Below are 24,280 nucleotides of genomic sequence, written 5' to 3' on the forward strand. Positions count from 1 at the left end.
CCCAAACAGTGGAAACAAGTGGTTATTTCAAAAAAAGTATTTTAATTGTTCAAAATAGCACAAAACGACATCGCACTATGGTAATATTGCATCACAGGGGTTACTCTACAATAGATGAATGGGAGTACTGTTCTCAGAAACGAGAAATCAAAGGGTGCTCAGGAGGGCAGTGGGGGGACAATGGAGCCAGGCAAGTGGGCTCCAAGGTGACTAAACGTGACATTTTCCACAGCGAAATATACTATAATACAACAAACCAGAGGCCCCAGAGGGCACAGGCTGGTGGCAGGGATCTGCAAAGGCCAGGGACCCGGCTATAGCTGCGTCTCCAGGGCAGAACTGGATGTCCGAAGTCATTGGCTGCTTGTTTTAAATCCTTCTGTAACCTGCTTGCAAGCCTTGCTCTTTGAAAGCTTGGGTGTGAAGCAGAAAGCTGTCTCATTAGCCACTCCAAGCAGAGCCCACGTCCCTCCAAGTCTGGCCCTAAGGACTGGCACAGCTCAGGCCCAGTGCTGCAAATTAATTGAACTGGTGCCGGGTGCTATATTACCTTGCTCCTTCTCTGAGGTCCTCCGGGGTAACACCACACCCTTGCCCTCCCAGGCTGCCTCTAAGGCTGAGTTCCCCTCTCCCACCCTTTCTGGGACAACTGACTGGAGGCCTGTGGATGTGGGTGGCTGCAGTTAAGGGTGTCAGATCCTCTGAGCCAATTACACCAGGGAGTGAGCCTGGGGGTGCTGAGAACACAGGACCCACTCTGGGCTGTCCTCATCCGAAACCCAACTGACTTCAGGCTCTAACAGATGCGCATGCTGGATCCTATAGGTGGGGAGAAGTCGCCCATGGGGAAGAGGTTTGACAGCTCACCCCCCCGTCCCAGAGTCCTGGGGACAGGCAAAGGGGCAGAGGGCAGGGGCCAGCAAGAAGAAATCAGGCTGGGTAGTGAACACCAGGCCCACAGGGTAGATTCCAAGCTTTTCCTGCCCTGGCTACCCTCAGCTTTTCCTCCAGAAAGGCCTAGCCAAAAAAAAAAAGTAAAAAAAAAAAAAAAAGAGAAAGATACACATTCTGTACACAGCTGACAACAAAACAAAACAGACAAAACCCCACACGCTAAGACTAAAATTACAATAAAAATGTTAATCTCATCAATTTCAACTAAAAAAAAAAAATACAGCAAATGCAGCAGTTGATGTGGCCCCAGCTTTGACCCAGGGAGACCTAAGCAGGGAGGGCTGCTGTGCGCCACTGGGAGTCGGGAGATTTTCACACAACACTGTTGAGGCTGCCAGGGCTCTTCTGTCCACCTTCCTTTTTATTTCATCTCTCTCTAAACAGGAAAGAAGGAAGTGGGAGGAAGAGGACAAAAGCTGCTGAGAAAACTGCTGGGCACACAGGATTGGATTAGCCGAAGCACGGCCTGTGGGGGGATGGGAAATGCAAAGGTAACATAACATGGAACAAGCCAGAACCCCAGCTGGGCTCCTGCCAAGCTTCTCGGGGTAGAGGGTGCAGCGTGGAGCAGACAGGGTGCGGGGCCCTTCCTCAGCTTAGGTGCTTCCCTCTGTGCCCACGACTGCCCCCTTGAGCCAAGGGTGAGAAACACCAAGAGGAGCACGGGCTTTGGAGGAGCATGCTTTCGACTTCACACTGGCTTTGTTTCTCTCCCTGGGGGCCTTGGAGAACTGCGGGCTTGTTCAGCTCCCAGTGGAAGGCACTGGGGGAGGAGAGGAAGGCGCGCTCTGTCTCGCTTGCTCTCTGCTCTTCTACATCTGCCTTCCACTTTCTTCCAACAGCAGTGGTACACTGTGCTTTGTCGAGATTATTTTTAAAACAGAAAAAAAAGGAGGAAGAACAAATGGTGACCAGTGGCTCCTGAGGGGAAAGTGTGAGCGCTGGGTGGGCGGTGTTCCTGAAGCAGAAGGGGGTCTGGAGAAGAATCCAGGTGCAGAGCAGCTGCCTCTCACTGACCGTCTGCCTTAGATTTCTTTGGAGCAGATTTCCTTGGAAGGTAGAAGGAAAAGGGAAAGAGCAATGTTCATGTAGGTCTCAACGGTAGTGCGGAAGCAGGAGCTGCACCTGGTGCTACACCTGGTGGGGGCTCACACCGCCTTAGGCTCCCAGACAGGTAAAGGAGAATCGAGGCCCCACCCTTTCCACTGCTCTTTCCTCCTACAAGCCACCCACCCCCAGCCTCAGTTCCTCCAAGGGGCTTCCTGCTTACATCTCCAGGGAGGACATGGGCCGCTTGGTGGCTGGCTTGGCGCCAGAGCTGTCCTTACTGGTTTCTGAGAGGAAAGAGGGAGTGGTGAACAGCTCAGCAAGGCTCAGTCACACAGCAGCCCACAGGCCAGGGGACCAAGAGCAGAGAGAATATCTGTACCCCACCCATGCCCTACAGAGCCTCTCAGGCCCCCAGCACGACCAGCTGAGCACAATGGTCCCTCGCCATGGTTGCCCAGGACTCAGGTGAGACGCCTCACCGTCCTCCCTGGCCAGCCTTGCGGGAACCAGCACAAACCCCACAGGGCAGCGTAGAGCCTCCATTCCTCATCCTGTCCCTTGCCGCTGGGGCTCCAGCTTCACCCATTGCCTACTTCAGGCCCTTGCAATCCTCTCCCCCCCATCTCACCTCATATACTCTGCCCCCAGATGAGGTGAGATACCCCATGCAGGATACCTCCACAGCACCCTAGACTATCATGTCATCCATCTGTAAAGCTCTGAAGTCCAACTTGGAGCCAGGTCAGCCTGCCCGCCCCACTTGATGCTTGCCTGAGGAACATGACCCACCTTGTAACCACCTGACTTGGGTGGCTGGGCCGTAGCCCTTCTCGTTGCGGGCGGCGATGCGGAAGATGATGGCGGGCTTGGTGGTGTAGTCGATGTGGGCATTGGAGAGGCTGGAGGACTGCACGAGGCAGGAGGGGCTGGGCCCGCAGTACACCCGCATGAAGGCCAGCTGTGCCGGGGTGGAGCTCTTGGGCTCCCCTGCAGCCTGGGAGCTCTGGATGGCCAGGTACACTGAGTACTCAATGATCTTGCCGGAGGTCACTGAAGGCGGCTCCCAGGTGAGGTGAGCACCATCTGGACTCTAGAATCAAGGGGTAGAGTGCTGTCTTCGGCCTTTTTGACTTTATCCCACCCTGCCTGCCTGGGGACAGAGGAGCTAGAATGCTTTTCCACTTCCGGAACTGCCTGTTGATACTTCACCGCTCCTCCTAACAACAGAGCTATTTCCCAGCAGTTCAGGGAACTCCAAAGAGACGGCTTCATGTCCCCACGTGGAAGGCAGCTTGATGTAATGATGAAATTAAATGGATAGGGACACAAAACAGTCTTCCTATACCCACTCTGCCACTTAATGTGTGACTTGTCACTTGGCCTTTTGGTGCCTGTTTCTTCACCAGGAAGATGGAGCTAACAGCAGGTTCCAGACCTCTTCCGGGTGTTTTAAGGATTAGAAAAAACACATTGAATATGGCCTGTGGTAGACACTCACTGAACATTAGCTGCCATGTTTCAGAAAAGAATGATGCCAGGGGTTGGGAAGGAACTTGCCCCTGTCATCCCAGCAATTGGTGACAGAGCCAAGACCAGAAGCTTCATCACAGACCTGGCTGACTCTGCCCACATCTTGAGGTGCCTCCTGCATCACCCCTACCTGGCCCAAGGATAAAAGGGAGAGCCCAGTGTATGGATTCCCCTGAGGTGTGCTCTGCTCCAGGCAGAGGAGCTGCCAGGGACAGGGCCACCCCACGTGACAGAACTCACTTTGCTGATTTTAATGGCACAGGGGGCCCCTGGGAAACCAGGCAGACATGTCTTAAAGGCTGAGATCTCGCTGAAAGGCCCCCGGCCACAGGCATTGATCCCGGCAACACGGAACTTATACGCTGTGCCTGGCTGCAGCTCCTGCTTCTTCAGCTGGTTATAGTCTGGCACAGTGCCTGAATCATCCTGGGGCAAAAGGCCAGAAGAACAATCAGAGGAAAGACAGTGACATGAAGCCCACTATGCAGAGGGCAGCTCTGGGACTACCAGAGCAGTTTTCCCGCCCTGGGAAAGGTGCAGGTGTGGCGGGGTGTGGCGGGGCCCGAGACTGGGCTCCTCTGCTGCGCTGAAGGGCACAGGAACAGGAAGCGTGCGGGGAAGGCTTGGCACCTGGCTGTTCTCAGACACGCTCCAAGCCACAGGGCACCCCTGGGGAGTTTCACAAGTCCCCGGGAGCCCCGGAAACTCCCTTCATGGCCAGGATCCACCCACCCAAGGGTGCCAGCTCCTGGGGACACTTACGTCAGATGGGACAGCATCATCTGGTGGCAGGAAATAGTGTGTCACCATTACATTGGTACCCTTAATGACCCCTACATCAAACCACTGGTTTTCCTTCTTCACGGGGACTTTGCTTGGTGGGGGTGGTAGGTCTGGCTTCTGGAAGACCAAAAGAGGAAAAGAGATCAAGCCCCCAGCCCTTGGGGCCGAGAGGCAGTGCCCCCGCCCCATGAAGCACTGCCACACCAGACTCACCACACCCAGGGACTCAATGCCGTTGGCCACTTCAGTCAGAGTAGCTGCGGCCTGCAGCTTTGCAGGGCTGGCTACCACGACTGGCTGGGGGGCCACAAATGTGTTGGATGGAGCCAGGCCTGGAAGGAAAGAAGGCATCAGTGGAAAAGGTCCCGGAAACCTATCTTTTGTGTAGGAGTCCCTCCCTCAAGTCAGAGCAACAACACTCCCCCATTTCTGTGCAGAGGGACCCAGACCTTCTCTCCTACATTCCCTGGGGTCGGTGCTGTAGGAAATGTGCACATGGCCAGGCAGGGCCCCACTTACTCTCAGTGGCTGTGGAGGGCAACAGGGCTACAGTGCTGGGGACGGCCCCAGCCAACTCATTGAGGCAGTTGCTCTCAATGGTTGGGTCGTTGAGGCTGTCAGCAGGGGCCAGCGCCTCAGTGGGGAGGTGATGGTGCTGTTGCTGGACCTGTGCCTCCTGGAGCTGCTGCTGCTGCTGCACCAGAGCAGCCAGCTCCTGTTGTGTCAGCACGATGGGGATGGTGGTGGCCTGGCCCTCCTGGCCCTCAGCTGACAGGTGGCCCAGCTCTGCCTGGGTCACGGCTGCCGCTGCCTCAGATGTATCCATGGGCTCCCCAGTGCCTGCTCCAGGGTGGAGAACAACACCACTCAAGAGGAACGCCAGCCAGGAGCAACCCATCCATGGCTTCCCACTGTCACTGCCTCCCAGCTTCATCTTCCCACAAGAGCAGGGAAGTCTGAATGGACACAGGCCCTTCAGAGCCTGGCCCACAAACTTGTTTCCCAGCCCACCTCTACCCTGCCCTCCCAACCAAGGGGCCCTGCCTCCTCCCTGGCTGCCAAGCCCAGCCTACATGCTGTGCCCATCTTCCCCATCATGTCTGACTTGCACTGCCCTGGCAGGAATTAGGCCTCCTCTTTGCCGACTGCCTGTCACCATGCCCTCTGGCCAGGGCCACCAGCAGCGGGGCTCTAGAATCCTGTGTCCTTGCTCTTCCCAAGGAGCCTGTCTTGCCTCTCAGGGTTCCCGTCCAGCTTGGACTGGACTAAAGATGACATGACAAGCCACCCTCCCCTAGCACCTACCCATGACAGCCTGCTGCGCGGCCTGGAGCACTGCCTGAATGGCTAGGGCCTGGGCTTCCTCTGTGGCTGCAGCCTGGGCAGCTGCTTCGGCGGCAGCAGTCACTGCTAGCTCCTCAGGGGTGAGCCCTGTTACCATGAGAGTGGTGGTACCCGCCTGGGCCTCAGCCATCAGCTCTTGGGGAAGTGACAACTGGTCTACTTCAGACTGCGTGGGTGGGGGTGGCTGAACTACCACAGTGGCCACCACAGCTGAGCTGGCAGGCTCCTGGCCTGAAGATGGGTCCCCTGTACTGCTCAGATCCACAGCGGCCTGGAGCTCAGAGGTCTGGGAAGTAGACAGGACCTCGGCGGAATCCCCCATCAGGGGTGTGGAGGCAGGCTGCAGGAGTTGCCGTGGCGGCAGCTGCTGGCGAGGCCCTGGTGAGGCCTGGAGTTCCTCTGGGGGCTGCAGGATGTCAACAGCAGAGAAGGGCATGTCAGAAGATTCTGTGTTGGCTATGGTCACTGTTATCGTGGCTGGGATGGGGACTTCGGTGCTCAGAGCCCCTGGGGTAGTCTCAGTCAATGATGAGATCTTCTAGAAAGGGAGAGAAGTCCCCGTCAGAGGGGAGCAGAGGGACACCAGAACCAGGCAGCCTTCATCTTTCCCTGCAGGACTGGACTTTCATTCTACACAGGCCAGTGCAACCCCATTCCATGGGGAGGGGTGGCAGGTCACTGAGTAGCAGGGAGCACAGGAAGAGGAGGAGAGACCCTCAAGGCCTGCTGGCCGATTGTAACTCATCCTCAGAGGCCTCCAGGTCTAGTCAAAGGGGTGCTCAGAGTTCTGCCGTGTCACTCTCCTGGGGTATGGTGAAATGACGAGCCAAGGGAAACAGATACAGAAAAAAAGTGCCTGCGAAACCCGGAGGCCTGGGGGACTCCTGCCTCCTGCCCTGTCGGGCCTAAGGCTGCCCTTTTATGGTCTGGAAAAAGGACCAGGCAAGGCACTGTGCCTGCTACAAGAGTGACACCTGGTGCCCAACTCCAGAACAGCGCAGGCTGAAGACACAGTGGGTGGCGGGGAGGGAAAAGGGCCCTTTCAGGGTTCTTACCGGCACCGAGGGGCCCGGGACAGGTGTGGACTGTGTCACGGTGGTTACAGCCCGTGTCAGTGGGCAGGAAACGGTCGTGGTGATGGCATTAGAGCTGGTGATGTTCACGCTGTCGCCCTGGGTGCTCTCCACCTCTCCCTGGTCACTGGCAGCTGGGGGGGGATCTGCAGGGGGCAAGCAGAGAGCTATGCGACAAGCACTCGGCTGGCAGGAGCCTCGGGCTTCCACCTGGCTTTGCCACCAGGGGACATGGTCTCCTGGAGGTCCCACCCACCCCTGCAAACTGAGCCCCATATAGAATCTGTTTCCCTCCGGCTAGATGTATCTTGCAGACACTTGTTTCCTCACCCTCTGACCCAAGCTCCAGGAGACCACACATGCCAGGCTGGCCACCTTCACTCACCTTGGTTTGAACTCATGTTAGAGGTGACAGTGGTGGCTGTGTGCGTGGTGCCTGTCTCATGCGTCTCACAGGGGGGGTTGGAGCACACCCTCTGTGCTGGGAAAACAGCCAGCAAGGAAGTCCCAGCCTGGGGAGCGACGGTGGGCGGTGCTGCCACCTCCAGGCCGGACTCCAGGGTCCTGTGGGAGGGGGCGGTGTTGGGGAGCAGGGCACCCACACTGACTGACATGGTGGTACCGGTGGACGTGGTCTGGTGCGTCTCACAGGGACGGCTGGTGGGCAGCTGCTGCCCACCCTCATCCTGGCCCGCACCCCCACTGGAGGTGGCAGTGGTGGGTGTATGGGTGGTGCCTGTCTCGTGGGTCTCGCAAGGCGGGTTAGAGCAGACCCGCGGGGCACTGCCTGCATTCGAGGTAGTGGCGGTGTTGGTAGTGCCCGTCTCGTGAGTTTCGCAGGGCGGGTTGGAGCAGACTTGGGTCACGATGGCTGAGGGGCACAGCAGTGCCTCCAGGGCTGTCACAGTTACAGTGGCACTAGGCGAGCTCTCATATGCAGGCATGGGGGTCCCCCGCACTTCACGGGGCTCCCCTGCACCCAGGGCGGTGCAGGATATGGTGGGGATGGTGGCTGTATGGGTGCCATGTACCTCCAGCTGACGCCCCACAGACACCAGCTGACCCAGGCCTGCTGCAGGACTGTCCTTGCCACTGGGGCCGCTGGACCTGACTTGGCCACTTGGAGGGGCCAGTTGCACAAATGTGGCGCTGTGGCCACCAGCCTCCAGGGACAGGCTTGGCCTGAGGAACGGGCCAGCCACACATGGGGCCCCAGTGGCCACCACAGTCATGCTGCTGCTGCTCACACTGCTCTGGCGGGTTTGGCACAACGGCCTGACAGAACCCAGGGCTCTCTCCGGCGCCCCAGCAGCCACACTGACCCGGACCACAGTGGGGGTGGTACTGGCCACACAGGTGTGCCAGGCGTCTCGCTGCTGGCCAGTGCTGAGGCTTGACATGGCGGTGGTGGCTGTGCTGGTGGTGCCCGTCTCATGGGTCTCGCAGGGCGGGTTGGAGCAGCCGTGCTGCCCAGCCATGTTGGAGGTGGCAGTGGTGGCCGTGCTGGTGGTGCCTGTCTCGTGGGTCTCACATGGCGGGTTGGAGCAGACGCGAACCACACTGCCGTTCTGCTGCCCCACTGTCGAGGTCACACGAGCAGCAGCTGCCTCCTGTCTGTCACAGACGAACTGCACTTGGGTGGGCTGGGGGTGCCCCCCGAGGTTAGCTACGACTGTGGTGGTGGCGGTGTTGGTGGTGCCTGTCTCATGGGTCTCGCAGGGCGGGTTGGAGCACACCAGCGTCACAGTGCCGGGCTGCACATCACCCTGGCCCGAGTCAGCAATGGTAACTGTGGCTGTGGGCTGTTCTGTAGTTGGCGAGGCCAGAATGGACACAGGGAGGTCATGTACAGGCTGGGCCTCGACCCCACTGGGTGCTGTGATCAGAGTCACCTGGGTAGGCTGAGAAACAGGCTGGAGGAGACACCGGACAGAAGAGTTAGTGCCACAACTTCCCATCTGTCCCTTTCACTGTCCTGCAGTGGACCACTGACTCAGCTGAGAAAGCAACGGCTCTGGCACATCCAGGGCCTGCTTGTTCTCTGACCTGAAGGCACTGACTGGCTCAGAGACCTGGGATGAGGTACTGCTTTGCCTCAAGGGCCACAGGGGCTGGAAAGGGGCAGTGGGATGGGGCTTGAGCCAGCCCCAGATCAGGGAGGGAACCCTGCTGACCACACGTCTCATGAAGGCCAGCAACAGACATTTCACGACTTTCAGGTATTCAGCTTAGGATGCGTGAAAATAAGAAAAATGCTATATGCAAGTTAAGATGAATTCTCACACCCTCTGTAATACCACTAGAAAAATGACAACATTCAAAAACCGGAAATGGCTAAGACCTGGTATCTCAATGTGACAGACCATTAGACAGTGATTAAGGATTGAAACACACCAGGGAAACATCCTCTGGCTGCCCCACGCCTGAGGGGAAGAGGGACCTGCTGCAGAGCCCCAAGATGGACACTGTGACCCTTGGGTGGGGCGCACACCCTCATGCTCTGCTGGTTACCCTACCTGCATGGTGATGGTGGGGGTTGTGAGCCCACCAGCTGCTGTCAGCGTGGTCTGTGCAGCTGACACAGTGATGGCAGTGGGGTTGATCACCTGGCTTGAGAGGGTGGCAATGGTGCCCAAGGTGGTGATGGGCGTGGCCAGGGAGGCACTGGTACTGTGGCCCCCAGCTCCAGCAAGGCTGGTAGAAACGGTGCCCGTCACAGTGCCAAGGGTTGTGACGCCTAAAGGCAGGATGGGGAGAGGGTGAGGCGTGCTGCTGGTGCCTATCTTCCCACAGCTTTGTGCCCATTGGGGCTGGAGGCACTGGGGGCTCTGGAGTGCACCCAATGGGAACAGAAGGCTCTGGAGAGGGCACCGGCACCCTCCCCCAGCCCTCCAACAAAAAGGTGGGCCCAGCCTGCAGGTTTACATACCTGTGGTGCCCTTCACAACCAGTGTAGTGACAGCAGGCTTCACAGCGGAGACAGTGACAGGGGTGACTAGGCGGACGCCCCCCATGGGCACAGTGCGGAGGATGGTGCCTGGCTGTCCAGGGGCCCCCTTTAGCACCACCTGGAATGACAGAGAGTGCCCCCAAAGTCACTCACAAGCTGGCCATACCCTTGTGCTGCCCCCCTCCAAGCCCCTCAGGAGAACAAGTGTGGCCTGCTGGGGCAGGGCTGAGCAAAGGGCCTGGCATGCCTCACCTGGGTCACTCCCTGTTGCCCATGGCCAGTGGCAATCTTGGGAACAGCAGTGATGATTTTGGCAGGTGCTCCAGTTCCTGATGTCATGACCTTGGTGGTGATAATGGTGATGGGGGACTTGATACCAGGAGTGCTGGTCACACCTGGATGGGAGGGAGGGGGCAGCTTGGCTTCAGGCAGGGCTATGGAGGGGGCAGCAGCCCCATCCAGACTGTTGCCTGTGGGCTATGCTCTGCACTAGCCCCCCTGATCTAGCTCCACTGGGCCCTTCCCAAGTAGCTCCTCCTGCTGCTCCCTGATTACAATGTAGTACCAAAGGCACAGCTGCACCCCTGCTACCTCCCTACAAGCCTTCAACTGAATGTAAAGGGAGGGTGGAGAAGGGAAAAGCAACAGAAACCCAGAGTACAGCACAGCCCGGCCTCCACCCGTTCCGACACAACTCCTCACTAGTGTACTGGGGCGGGGGGGCCGTGCACCCCTCCCTACCCGTGGCGCCCGCCTGTGTGATGATGGCTGACATGGGGATGGTCTTGATGATGGTGGTTGTGCCAGGCTTGGTGGTGCTGGGGGACACACTGCTGATGCCCAGGATGGTGGGCTTAGTCCCAGCCCCACTGGCCTGCGTGGTAGTGATGATGGTAGTGGGCTTGCCATCTGCTGAGGTCACCAGCTTCAGGATAGTCCCAGCTGGCAAGGGCCCTTTGGTCTGCAAGGAGAGAACAGGTGGAAGAAGGCGAGGTGTGGAAAGTCGGACAGAAAGTCTGGTCTGGTTACTCTCCACAGCAACCTAAGCAGCTCAGGGAATGCTCTGAAGAGCAGCAGGACTGTGTGTGCCACATGTGCCCAAGGGGTCTTCTCTAAGCAGACATGCATGGCCAGTGCCCACAAGCTCACCTGGATGATCTGAGTCACTGGGCCTGTAGATGCCTGGCCTGTGACTGCTGACGTCTGAACTGGTTTGGTCTGGACCACTGACATCACTTTGCCCAGATTGGAAATCTAAAAAGGAAAGGATGAACAGGGAATGATCTGGAAACTAATCAAGGGCACAATCTGGCCTGGGCCACATGCTGCACAGATGGGGCCACTCACCAGAGCACTGCCTCCTGGGACAGAAATGGGGCTCTTCACCAGGGTAATAGTCTTGGTGACCCCACCCACCACGGTGGTCACCACCTGGGCTTGCTGGGCAACCGTCACAGTCCCTGACTTGTGCACAGTGATAATGGGGCGGGTAGATGTGTTGGCAGCGGAGGAGACAGAAGTCCCCACCTGGGCAGCTGCAGTCTTCAGCATGCGAGTGGCTGGGTTGCTCACCTGGATGCGGGCAGAGACGAGTTATGGGCAGAGCAGAGAGAGACCAAACCTCTACCCAAATTGTCCTGGCAAGCCCACAGCTCCAGCCTGGCTGCTCTCCCCCTGCCAACAATTCAGTTTGGTTTACCTATCCTTTAGTGAAGCAGGGGAGAAGACTGCACTTCACAGGCCTAGTCTAAGGCTGCCACACCCTTACAGGTGATGGCTTAATCCACAGCCCACAGAAAGCACAATTATGGACCAACATCCTTTGCTGGTTGGGCCAAGCCCAGAAGGAGGGGCTGCTGTCTGATCAGTGCTCAGAAGCCCCTGGCCCCAAGGCCACTGGCTCAGAACCAGGCTTGTGGGATGCTCACCATAACTGGTGAGGAGGCCACCTTCACAGTAGCCGGGAGGGTGGTAGTACCAGGCGTCACGGCCACAGTTTTGACGATGGTGGTACCTGCTGGGACACTCAGCACTGTGGGCGCCGAGGAAGGAGGGATCTTCTGGGTGGCAGCGGCTGCAGCTGCCAATGCAGCCATCCCACTCATCTGTGGGTTGCTGCCAATCACCTGTGGTGGGCACACGGTGCATGAGCCTGTGGCAACACTGACACCAAGGCTGCCCAGCTCCCTGTTCCACAGATCTCACCAGAACCCCCCAAGAGGCTTAGTCCTGACCAAAGAGCCCTCTTCCTGCCCAGCACTCCTGAAGGTAGTGTCTCTCAGCTTCTCAGACTGCCGGGGCCTGCTCTCTGGGCCCCGACCTGGACTCCTGCCACCAACCGGGCTCTACAACCCAGTGGCAGGAGTTTGTCAGCAGCTCCAAATCTTTCCTAAAGACCACGAAGTCAGGTACAGCTCTCTCTTTGCAGGTCTGGGTTAACCCCCCACTGGCTAGATTCTCCCCCAGGCTGTACTCTGAAAAACTTAGTACTGAGAGGCTGCTGCCTCAACGCTTTACAGCCAAGACAGGCCCAGGATGAATGGTACTAAAACTGGGTAGCATCTGAACCCAGTCAGGGCACCAGGCATCACCAAGAAGCCCTGCCCCGCCCCGCCCAGCCCAGCCCAGAAGCTGCTTCTCACCGTCCCTTGGGCACTCTGTGTTGGTACGACCATTCGCACGCCTGCAGGAAGGGAGGTCACAGTGACAGGGGCTTTCCCAGCCTGGCTGGCAGGTCGCATGGTGACCAATGGGGTTCCTGTCGTAGCCTGAGGACCGGTGACTTTGAGAACAGCAGGGACACCTGGCAACAGAAGGGAGTGTCCATCAGCAGAGCCCCAGCCCTTGTGTCACATTTAGTATGCACACATGACCTGCTTCTGTGACCTGCTTGTGCTTCATGTCTGGCCCTTCCAGATACCCTCCAGTGACGGTCCGCACTGGCAGGATTGAGTCCCGACCCCCGGCACTCGGCAACAGGTTTGGGCTAGGCGCGCTGTCAGCAGCCCTTACTCAGGAATGCCATTTCCTGGGGGGCCAGGCCCTGCCCCCAAGTGCTCACCTTGAGTCCTGGCTGTGGTGGGCATGGAAATCGAGCTGCCAGGCACCGTCGGCAAGACCTGGATGGTGGTGGTAGTCGGGGGTGCAGCGGCAGCCTGGGGCAGGAGCGTGATGCCTACTTGGGTCAGCGGCTGCACAGCAGGTGCGGCTGCTGCTGGAGCAGGGCTCTTGGGAGGGTTGGCAGGCACAGATGGGACTGGATTGGGTGTGGGGGAGGTGGCAGTAGCAGCCGTGGCAGGAATGTCATATTTCTGGAGCTGCAGAAGGTAACTGTCGGCTGTTGCCACTGCCCCCCAGCTCACCTCCAGGGAGTTGGTATTGGCTCGCACCAGCTGTACCCGGGCTGGGGGTGGTGGCTTTTCTGTAAGAGAGCACAGGTGGTGAGAAAGGGGAGACGGAGGTTTCAGCGGTGGGCATGGCAGGCGGCTACACCCTCAGGCTCAGCCACACGGTGGCAGGCCTAAGGCTCCCTCCTTCAGTCAGCCTTACCTGTTTCCAGGTACCAGAGGTCCTTGCAGCAGACCTGGTTGTTCCAGGCCTTTCGGTAGCCGTCACGCCCACTCCAAATGTACAGGCGGGTGTTGATTGCTACGGCACAGTGGCCGGCTCGGGCTCGGGGAATATTGTCCTCCAGCGTGTCCATCAGGATGGTCTCCCAGGCCATGGTATCTGGGAAGGGCGGCAGGCGGAGGTCAGCAGTGGGGTGGGCAGAGAAACCCATAACCCCCGGCAGCCCTTTGGCCTTTTGCTGTCAGGGATGGGGAATTAAAACCAGGAAGTCATCAAAGATCACTGAGTTAAGAACAAAAAACAACAACTCTACTCTGTATGGCAAAAAGGCCATGAAAAGTAAAATTATAAACCACGAGCTACAAACTGGAGAAACTATCTGAGACACCAGCCAGAAGTTTCACTTCCTATACACCAAACAGCAGAAGAGCCGATGCAAAGGGGAGCACAGGCAGGCTACAGAAGGCGACAGAGGGTCTAGGAGAAAACACATACCCTTGTTCAAAATAAAAGAAATGCAAACTGACCATAAGGTGCCTGGCAGTTGGATTTCTGTGCCCCCTGCAGCCAGGGCTCAAGGTGAGCTGGGGAGCAGGGGCCGGCCCATGGGGAAAGGCAATCACCTAAGAGGCTCAGTGAAGACCAAACAGCTTGATGGGCACCACGGTTGCACCTCAGGGGTATCCATACAACCACAGCCTCTGTGCAGGGCAACTTGGCAACACCCCTTTGACAGCAATTCTACCTCTAGGTTTTCCCCTTCAGTTACGCTTGCACGCGGCGAGAACGGTGCAAGGATACTCACGGAGTAGAGTCTGTGCAAGTTTCGACACCACGATACCAATTCAAAAGAATGAGGCTGCTCGCCATGCGGGACAGGATGGTCTCCAAGACAGAGGAAACAGCATGGCGCAGCACTGCATAGAGCAGGCCGCTATTTTGTTTGTTTTTTTAAAAGGAACCTACAGGCAATGCTTGCATATATAGAAAAAGTCCCTGCAGGGTGAATGAAAAACCACCCACGTGGCTGCCTCTGCCAAACATAATGGGAGGCAGAAGGGGGGCTCCGCACCGCTCAGCATTTGTACTTTCCTGAGTTGGACGTGGAGGAAGAGCCTATTCAAAACGTGGAAAGCAGGAGCATCTCTCAGAGCACTCTGACCAGCGGCTACTTCTTGTGGGTTCTAGAGGCACAGGCCTTAGAAGCAGCTTCTCTCCCTGTACGCCCCACACAGCTCTCGGGGCCGAGGAGGACCAGCCTCCTACAGCCCTCTGCAGGCCCCTCCAATCCCGAGGAGGCCATACCCAGGTTGAGACAAGCCAGTGTGTTGGTACACTTCCACTCCTTCTCGTGTGTGGCCACTTTGACGTCATCCATGACGAGAGGCACCCAGCCACCAAACACGTACATTCTGGGATGAGGGAGGGAAGAGTAGGAGAGGATTGTAGAGGACATGTCAAACTAGGGGCCTCCTCTACCACCCAGAAAGTTCTGAATATGCTTGGTTCTCCAGCTGTCCCCAGGATACGTGAAACTATTGCCATGGCCCTCTCCTACTTGGTGGCCCAGCCGTCATGAGAACTATGTCACCTGAACCACTGGAGAGCTCACCTAAAGCTCACTAACCTCCTCCATCTCTAACATTCTCAAATTTGCTTTGGAACCTTCGCATTGACAAAGATACCCAGCTGCTTATGTAGGGGATCTAGAACGGTCTGCACCCCTCTACCCTGAGTCTGTCTTCTCATAGTAGCCCAAGATAGTAATGGGAAGACGGGGCTGCTGAATGCCAGCCCAACCACAAAGAGGCCTCTCCTCAGGCCTTAGGAATCGTAGGAACAAAAGTGAGAGGCCTCTGGAGGCAGGGGTGAGGCCAGGCTAGAAAGAGAGAAGCAATTGCCAGGTACTCACTTGTTTCCTATGGTTGTGGCTGAGTGGAGACTTCGAGGAAGAGGTGCCACCCCACTGAGACTTGGCTTATTCCATGTCAGAGTCTCTGTAGAGCAATGGATATTCAGACACACGTCCCCCCAACCCAGAGGATATTCCACAGGTACAGGGAAGGCCCTGGAAGGCAGGTGCTGACCTAGCATAAGAATTCCATGCCTGGCGTCCCCACTGCCCTTGAGAGGCCCTCTAATCACCTGGTGCCAGGGCTTCTCAAGCTGTATTCACCATCCTGGCAACAGCATCTATTCAAGCTCTTACTGACCCCCCTGCTGTGAGCCAGCACTGCTCTCGGGGTTAGGGTAGGCTCAGCGGACATATCCTCAAGATATCCTTGGCCTCACACCCTGCCTGCCACGAGAAGCATTCACCCTCACACCACTTCTATCATCTACAGACTGCACGGCGGGAAGCATGTTGCTGGGAATTCTGCCCAAGATAAACTCTTTTGAGTGTCCACAACGAACTACAGGACCACAGCCACCTTTCCCCTTTACTGTTCTTCAGGTTAAAAACTTGAACTTCTTTCGACCACTCCTAATACCCCAATCTGGTTATCAACCCAAGTAGCCCCTGTAGGTCTTGGGGTCTCTTGACAACCCATTTGACTGTGACAGACCAGGGCACCCTATTCCTGGTAGAGTCTGACCCCACAGATGGATAGGGATTAATGCTACCAAATCTAAACAATTCCACCCTGGAAAAGCCTTTACTTCTCCACTTACTCTCGAGCCAGGACACTAACTCGGCCAACTGAGCCTTGTTCTTTCTCAAAAGCAATGCCACAAGCTCAGGACAAAGATTAGAGCCTCAAACAGAATTTTGCCCCCACTGTGCTGTAAGGAACTAAGCAGGGCACTCACTCTCTCCCGGAGCCCCACACCTCACCATCTCGCACTGCTGTCCAGCAGGCTTACATCGCTCTAAGGCTACTGGAGCAGCCATACCCACATCTTACCGATATCCAGAGTCCAGAGGTCCCCCAGCCTGCAGCCACTCATCCCTCCGTAGATCACCAGCTTAGACTTCTTGTTGTCTTTCTCAGTGTAGACCACAGCAGTATGTGACTCCCGGGGCGGGGGCAGGACGCCATAAGTGATAGGGATGTCCCAGGCTACCACTCCAGAGCCTGGCCGCAGTTCCAGGATGTATAAGTCATTCAGGTACCTAGAAAAGAAAGGTCAGTTACAGTAAGCCTGGACTACTCAGGTGAACGGCAGTATCCTTGGGAGGCCAAGGGGGCTGAGGCCACACAAACTCCAAGTCCCTCCATGCCTGCCCCCAGAAGGGGCCGCCAGAAGCTCCCGAGGATGACCACGAGTCCACAAGGAGCAGCAGGATGGGGTGTGCTGGGCTGACTGGCACATGAAACTGGGCATTACATGAGTGCCTATTGGGAAGGAGGGTACTGGCCTGGGACTACTTCCAGACTTTACAAAGGCCCTTGGCCACCAACCTTGGAAAATGCCCCCTACTAAACCTGCAGGCAGCAGAGGCTGAGGAGGAATGAGCCAGGGCTAAACCGGGCCTGAAGAACAGGGACCAGCCCAAGGCAAGGTGGGGTTTCTACCTCCTGGCTGAGCCCTCCTCCCACAATGCCTCCTTGGGGTTAGAGACCTCAGAAATGAAAGCTCCCTACAGGGCACAGGAAAGGGACTCAGTACAGTGGGGCTGGCTGGCTGGCAGGCTAAAATACCCACTATCATGGGATTCCATGCGAAAGGAACAAAGCCTCACCTTGGAATGTTGTTCTTAGGGTCCTCACTGTCGTTGGCCAGACCCCCAAACAGGTAGCATTTGTTGCCCACAAGGGAGAAGCTGTGCCCAAGCCGAGGACATGGAGGGGGCCCATTTTTGGGCGTCTTTGCTTTGAGTCTCTTCCACTCCCACCGGCTTGCCTGTAAAATCAAGACTCAGCCATTGACTTGGGAATGAGCTAGTCACTGCCGGGGCCCAGGCCATCTGTCCTGCAGGACAGAGCTGGTCACGGTGAGGCAGGCAGCTCCCCGCCACTCTGACACTAGCCTCACTACCTCGCCAGCTGCGACCACAAGGAGCACACACTGGGGCTGTTACCTGAAGCTCATAGAGGTCGTTGCTGTATTTCCCGTACTCCACCATTCCACCGAACACCAGTAAGCGAGTCCCATCACATACAAAGCCATAGGCTGCACACCCAGGGGGAATATCCCCTCTCACGGCTGGGATGAACCACTGGTTGGTTGCTGGGGAGCAGAAAGAAGCAGGTGTAAGAGCACTTCCAGGGCCCCCAGAAGCAGAGCCCCCAGTCCTCCTGGTCCCCAGCCCATCAGCCTGCAAAACAGCCCAATAAAGGAGGGCTCAAGGCAGCCCTCTTGTTCCAAGGATGTGGGACTTTCTCCTTTCAGTGTTCAAGGCCAGCCCATGGCCCAAGCTGTCTTCTAAACCCCTTGACCTCAGAGGCCACCTCAAAAGAGCCTGCGGTCAGCCTGCTTCTTGTCAAGGTCGTTGTAACAAGCAGGAAGTCACTGACCAAGATAATTCATCAACTTCTGGGAATGTGGCCACCAACTTCCTTCCCCTACTGCCCAGTGGGTCATCAGAAAGAAATGTCTAACATGCAAAATACCCTCTTGGTGGCCTTGTCTTCCTCCTCCCAGAGGCCCATGGCTGCACCTTTAAATGACTGAAAGAGTGAGTGGTATGGGCCAGTACCCTCCTTCCTGCAGGTGCTACTGGAAGGCTGGGGAGCCAATGAAGGCGGTCAGCCTTCTGGCTTAAGAGAAGCATGAGGGCAAGAACCTATCTCTGCCGGCATCTCCTAGGTGACAATCCACATCACCTGCATGCCACGCCCACACCACTCCAGAATTACTCTTGAATGCCAAAGGTGCCTGAGCTTCTGTGGCACCCTTACAGCCTCTACTGGCCACAGAATCTTCCCCAAAGCCCATCATCTAGGTGGGGATGGGGTGAGGTGGGGAGGCCTCCAAGGAAGAGGGTAAATCAGAAACCAGGCAGCACCTGGTGGCCAGCCCTCAGCTAGGCTCATGACCCACCCTCCATCTGCCTGGTGTCCCCACTCCTTGTTCCGGGCTCTCGTCTCATACCTGCCATGCCAGGGCTTCCTGGGGAAAAAAATCTCCTCTTTTGAGGGTTGCCCTCAATTACACATTATTTAAATGACTGTCCCTTAAAGGATCAACCACTCCGGTTCCAAAAACCTCAAACTGGGGGCCAGACACAAATCTGCTTCTATGCCCCTAAATTGGTTCTGGTCAAATATGAGCACGTTGGGATTGAAGTGCTGGTGAGAGGGGAAGGAACCTGGGTGTGAACAGAGCACCCCTGGAGTCTGACCAGGGGTTAGGGGAGCTCTGTGGGAAGCCACAGCTACTCTCTGCTTCTTGGCCTAACCTTTTGCACAGCCATGCACTTGAACATTGATACACCACTCCTGCATGCTGGGTAATTCAAGCCTTATGTTGTCACCCTCAAGGCCCAACATGCACCTGGGCCAAAAGGCCAACCCTCATCTAAAACCACAACTGTACCCCAAGACAAGCACATTTTCCCTGAGGCAAAAACGCCCCATCAGTCTCTACTACTCAACCCTACAGCTTGGTATGGAACAGACTGTTGGCCTCCTCTGTGGTTTGGCAGTCCCTGAGACTCCATGTTGCCTACAGCACTGGCCCTCCTCTGCCGTGTTCCTGGGAGATGATGCAATGCTGCTGGCTGCCGTGCGCCCAGACCCCCAGCCCAGTTCACTGCCTCATTCTCATTCCATGCCATAGCAAGCCACCCCTGCACAAGCCTGGGAGAGGCAGACTCCCACGATGTCTTGGGAGGAGTTTCACCCAAGTTATCAGGATAAAAAAGAAACTTCTCAGATAAACTCAGCCAGCCTCCCTTAACTGATAAAGGAACAGAACCAGAAAGGGAAGTGACCTCTCTGATATCACAGAGACAAGGACCCGTTCACTGACTTCAAGTTATCGCTGGGTACCCACCTCAGGGCCCAGTGCACAGGAAGTCATTGGGTACCCTCACTCACCTGAGCACCTCCTGTGGCCACTGCACACGCCAGCTGCTCTCGGTCCTAGCTCATCTAGCAGGGCATCATATAACAACCCCCCCTGCATTCCTCATTCTTGATAATGCTCTGGCTGTCACGGCTCTCAGCTGGGAGAGGGTTTGAGGAGAGGAGGCCACCTGCACACAGTACTCTTCATGGAAGGACCAGAACCACATTCCACCTTCTCTCTCCTCAGCAAGACCGAAACCCCAGCTTCTGTTTTATCAGATGCCCCCCAGCCCTTTCCATGCTTTGCCAAAACCACGGGCAGTTGCTGTCATCCTTTCAACCTCCACCTGTGGCCACCTAGAGACCTATACCCGTGCAGTGGTAGACGACCAAGCTCCCCCAGCTGCCTTTTTGTTCACCCCCGTGACGCTGGGGCACTTCCTGTGTGGCAGATGTGGTGCCAGGTGCTGGGAGGCACAGCCACGACTCCCATACTTAAGCCTCCAGTCTAGTAGGAAGGCTGCTGGGCCGTCCTCCCACGATGGTAAGAGCAGCCCAAAAGAGGTCTGCCCCGAGCCTGAGCCTTGGGAGTACAGAGCAGGGTCGATTATGGGGAGGGGGGCTTCTCAGAAGAGGTAACACTGGAGCTGGGCCTGGAAGGGTGAGCAAAATTTCCCAACAAGTGAAACTAGCAGAGCCAATCAGGAAGTGACTGCAAGAGTCAAGTGAGAAGAGAAAAGGGCCCAGAATGGAGGGGGACAGATATGAGACAGCTTCAACTTAGTGACCAATAACTTCAGGAACAGGGGGGCATTCCCAAAGTGGTGGCCTTCACCCATTAACAGAGACTGTGAAGGTCTGTTACTACTGCCAGACTCCACTGCCAGCTGGCGGGGTGACCATAGACCTGTCACTTCCCCTCTCAGACCCCACTATTCTCATGTGCAAAAACACAGAAGTTCCACTAGATAATTTCCAAGGCTCCTTTCCTTCAAGCTCTAACAGTCAATGGACATTAAAGAACCACTGAGAAAGACCAGCCTTGGGTGCCTGCTTGCCAGCCACATCCTCCCCTCATCAGGGCGCATTTACCCCATCAGCACCAGGTCCTCTGAGTAATCTGCTTTGCTACAATGAAATAAAATCCCCGAGGTCAAAGGCAGTACCTATACCCTGAGACCTCCCAAAAGCCAGTCAAGTGTCCCACAGTTGCTGTGGTGACTGGCGCCAGAAGGAAAGACACACTTTTTCGTACACAAATGCTTTAAGTGCACACCTGAAACCCCCCAGACCCTTGTCACACCCAGACCGCTGAACTACCCAAGAGCAAAGCACGCACACACATCCTGCAGCCTCTTATCTTAGTGACAGGGAATGCTTCCAGATCAGCTCTCTCCAAAATATGAGTTTCTCTGAGCACTCATCCTGCAGGAGGAAAAGTGCAAGAGGGGACCCAAGGGGGATACACTGAAGCCTCAGTTAAAACAAAGGCAAGCAAGAGGCCAGATGTCCAGGCAGTAGCCAAACCAGCAGCAGAGACGCAACATCAAGAACCCCAGAGCCTCACAGGTATAAGCACTGCTGGTGGACACCAAATGTCAGACAAATTCCCGCCCTGTCGTACGATGCCAAGACACCAGGCAAGGGACAGCGAGGTGGGTCTACCAGTCACTCCCCTGAGAGGTCACCTAAGGAGTTCATTAGGGCAGTTTCCAAACTGCTACCCTGGAGGAACCCAGGGCTGCAGTCCTTTGGAAGGCTGGCTACCCTCTACTGCAAAACAGAGCCTTGCAGACGGGGAGGGAATTAACACCAAGGTGGTGAACTCCTTTAAACAAACTAACAAATATGCAAAGGCCCCTGCAAACAGTGGACTTCGGGACTAATGGAAATTAGGCCCCTGCCCTACTTTCTAAAATTCTACTTTCCTGCCAAAGACACTGTTCCAGGCCTTACGAGAATAAGTTGGTCAAAGGAGTTTAGGAGGTTCTGCTCAGGGCAGCAGCCTCTCTAAAAACAGCCGTCCCCTCACTGGGCTGGTTGCTGCTACTGCAGCTGTCTGAGCCGGGGCACCACTAAGCAGTCAGGCGTCGCTGGAGGCGACAGGTGCTGAGGCCCGGAATGCAAAGGGTCACAACAACCCGCCAGCCTTTTAAAAGTCAAGTTGGCAGGGGCAACAACCTACAAGGTGCAAAGAAAACTGCACTCTTCACCTCAGGGGAGGGGGAGCACCCAGCCCAGAGCCCAGCCCTCACCTCACCACTCCAACCAACGTCTCCCTCAGCCACCAGCTCCCCACTGCAGAGCAAGCTCAAAGCAGAAAGGAGGTGTCCGGACTTGAACCTAGTGCTGCCACAGCCCCGGGAGGATGGACCTGGAGCAAAAGGAGTTTGCTGATGTGACAGCAAGGGGTAAAAGCTGGAAGACGGCCACTGCCAACCTGAGGGCATCGTCCCGCTGCCGGGGCAGGCAGCTTCCTGAAATGCTACTCCTGCGTGACCCGCAGAGGGCGGCGGCTCTCCCCCAGGACTGCACGCGCACAGGCTCACCGTCCTCAGTGAGAACTCCTAGGCTCTCCTTCTGAGCAAGGCAAGGTGCTGGGGGCCAGAGTCCACCCAACGGGCAGCTTGGGCCCAACGGGGCGCTAGGTGTGCAATGCAGACCAAGTGACCACGGGGGAGGGGGTCGCAGGAGGATGCGGGCCAGCCCTAGAGACCTAGCAGGGAGCGCAGCCGGAGGCGTGCTGCGGCTTCTGTCTCCCATGGAATCTCCTCCTCTCAAGGAGGGAGGCAGCCTTTGGGGAAGGTCTAAAACCGGACAGGGCAACCTCCTCAACCCCACAGGAAGCGGAGGTCAGCTCAGGTCCGACCCAGCCCCCTGCCGGATCACTGAAATTCACCTCCTCCACTGCAGGGTCCCAGACCGAAAAAACAGGCCATGTGAAAAAGCTGCAGAAGTAAAAAGTGGAAAGGGGAAGGCAGCAACGCCACGCGACCTGTGGGGCCCCGAGGCGCCTGCACATCACGGAGACGATTAGCCTGCACGGCACACAACCCCCACCCTCCCGCCCGAGATCGCGTTAGGCTGCTCAACTCTTCCCCTTCTCAGGAGACAGAACTAGTCTGTAATCTAGAAGCTGTCATTTCTCCCGAATGAGCACAAGCGACGGGGAAGAGCGGAGCAGGCGCAGGAGCGAGGAAGGGGGTGGGACTCTGCCTGCGCCGAAGGACGCATCCGCCCGGTGGGGTAACGGTGTCTGTCTGAAGTCACCTCCGATGTCGACGCCCCCGCCCCCTCACAGCCGGACTCGACGGTTCCTCTCCAATAACGGAAACCACCCCTCAACCCAGGAGAGGCAGAGGCTGTAAAAAGGAAAGAGACAGGGAAAAGCAGAGAAGCCCGGCAGAGCAAAGGGTCGCACAGGCACAGGGAGAGCAAATCAGTGCGGAGAAATGGGAGGGAAAGATCCGAAGACCCAGCGGGCTTTGCACTCACCCGTGTTGTACACGTGCAGTTCGTCCACTATCCCCTCGTTGCCGCCGCCGAACACCACGATGAGCTCCTTGATGGCCACGGCGCGGTGGCCGTGGCGGGGCCGGGGCACTGGACCCGACCAGCCCACCACTCGCTTCCAGCGGGGCTGCAAAAGCACAGCTGGCGAGTTGGCGGGCGACACGGCCGAAGCCATAGTTTCGGGAAAGGGCGCGGTGGAAAACAGTCACCAAACGGGAAGGGGGCTCCAATTCGTCTCTCACACACACCCCTTCACCTAAGGCAGTTCTCAACGGAGAAGCGGTTCCTCACACAGCGGTGGACTGCTCCATGGAGGCCGCCATCTTAACTATTCTCCTTCCCTTCGGCTCTTCCCCTTCTTCTGGTTCACCCCGTCTCCTCAAGAACCTCCCGAATCTATCATGCGCCTAGGCCCAAGAGGCTGAAGGCCGCCGAGTCCTGCTGCCCTGACTACTTGCCCGGGCGCTCCCTCTCACAAGCTCGGGCGGGAGGCCCTGGGAGCCGCCATCTTGAGCCGCCTCTCTCTCCTCCCTTCCTCAGTCGTAGCCCTCCCCCGCCGGAAATGGCGGAGACCCGGCCCGGTTCCCACACACCCCCAAGTCCCTTGCACTGGCCGGCTTCCGGGGCGGGTGGAAAGGAGCCACAGGCACGGCGGTTGTCCCAGTCCCGCCGGCGCTCAGACCACAATTGTGGGAGCCGCCATCTTGAGACCGTCCCGCTTCCCCGCCCAGCGCTTAGCACAGCCGCCGCTCCCGCAACAGCCTCGACACTCGTAAGGGATAGAGGCGCGCCAGAGGCCAGTGGAAAGAGCTCGAATTCTTGGGGGCTGCTCGGGAGCTCGCGCCGTAGGACGCGTGATGTTCGAACCTTTCCCCTTAGTCCGCCTCTGCTCCTCAGGCTGCGTCTGCCGCCCTGGGAGCCGCCATCTTGAGAGTAACTCCCCCTTGCCCCCTATTCTCTTCCTCCTCCGTCAGTTTTTCCACTGCCAACCAAACGCAAGGCAGCGTCCGATCCTCGCTTCCCTCCTTATGACTCCTTCCCACGAGAGCCGCTCCAAGGAGCCAGAGTTAAGCCCCGAAGTGGCAACTGTACGGCAAGAGGAGCGGTAACGGCAGGGCGCTCATACCTCCTCCCTGGGAGCCGCCATCTTGTGTGAAGAAGTAACAACTAAACATGGCGGCGGTAGGGCGAGGGGGCGGGGTCGGGCGACGTCATTGCTCGCCCCCAACCTCCCCGTCTTCGCCCGGCCTCGCCTCTGCGCCGAGGCCTCTTAAAGGAGCCCTGGGCTGCCCCGCAACGAGAGCCCAAGGCCGCTGCGCGCTTGGCTTCGGCTCAGACCGTGCTCGTCAAGCGCAGCCGCGTCCAGCCCTGCGGCCCCTCCCAGCGCCCCTCCCAGCGCCCCTCCACACCTCCGCCCTGGGAGCCGCCATCTTGCCACTTCCTCTCGCCCGGCCGTCCACGGGCGTCAATAGCGACTTTCAGCACAAAACAAAGATGGCGGCCGTGGCATCGGGGAATGCCCGGATGAGGATACCTCAGACGAGCTTAGCCCCGCCCCC

The 24,280-nt window shown here is 57.3% G+C and overlaps 1 protein-coding gene across 6 annotated transcripts; it reads right to left on the minus strand.

The window, feature by feature from the left end:
• Nucleotides 1-22: 22 nt before the first annotated feature.
• On the minus strand, nt 23-24,166 carry HCFC1 (host cell factor C1). 6 transcript variants are annotated; one of them, XM_017679367.3, is made up of 27 exons: nt 24,131-24,166; nt 22,704-22,848; nt 17,279-17,427; nt 16,940-17,100; nt 16,161-16,369; nt 15,167-15,251; nt 14,560-14,666; nt 13,234-13,413; nt 12,746-13,105; nt 12,327-12,487; nt 11,613-11,810; nt 11,032-11,256; nt 10,834-10,938; nt 10,426-10,645; nt 9,937-10,079; nt 9,664-9,802; nt 9,251-9,471; nt 7,120-8,647; nt 6,717-6,880; nt 5,623-6,199; nt 4,837-5,160; nt 4,531-4,649; nt 4,297-4,434; nt 3,775-3,960; nt 2,794-3,094; nt 2,225-2,288; nt 23-2,003 (listed from the first exon to the last, which is right to left on the minus strand). In XM_017679367.3, the coding sequence occupies exons 1-27, from the start codon at nt 24,149-24,151 to the stop codon at nt 1,964-1,966; spliced, it is 6,270 nt and encodes a 2,089-aa protein (XP_017534856.2). In that variant the 5' UTR covers nt 24,152-24,166; the 3' UTR covers nt 23-1,963. The 6 variants fall into 6 exon arrangements, with proteins under 6 accessions (XP_017534856.2, XP_017534855.2, XP_017534858.2 ...); XM_017679366.3 differs by lacking the exon at nt 24,131-24,166 and adding an exon at nt 23,848-24,117; XM_017679369.3 differs by lacking the exon at nt 24,131-24,166 and having other exon boundaries at nt 4,837-5,157; nt 5,623-6,067; nt 22,704-24,117.
• Between the last annotated feature and the right edge of the window lie 114 nt (nt 24,167-24,280).

Source organism: Manis javanica, chromosome X, assembly GCF_040802235.1.
Source record: "Manis javanica isolate MJ-LG chromosome X, MJ_LKY, whole genome shotgun sequence".
NCBI lineage: Eukaryota > Metazoa > Chordata > Mammalia > Pholidota > Manidae > Manis > Manis javanica.

Coding starts and splice junctions, on each gene's coding strand:
- HCFC1 (XM_017679364.3), bottom strand. CDS start 22,896: ATGGCTTCGGCCGTGTCGCCCGCCAACTCGCCAGCTGTGCTTTTGCAG. Junction 13,414..14,559: donor ACTGGCTTGTCTCAACCTGG/GTATGGCCTCCT, acceptor CGCCCTTCCCAG/ATACCATGGCCTGGGAGACC. Junction 2,004..2,224: donor CCCATGTCCTCCCTGGAGAT/GTAAGCAGGAAG, acceptor CTACCTTCCAAG/GAAATCTGCTCCAAAGAAAT.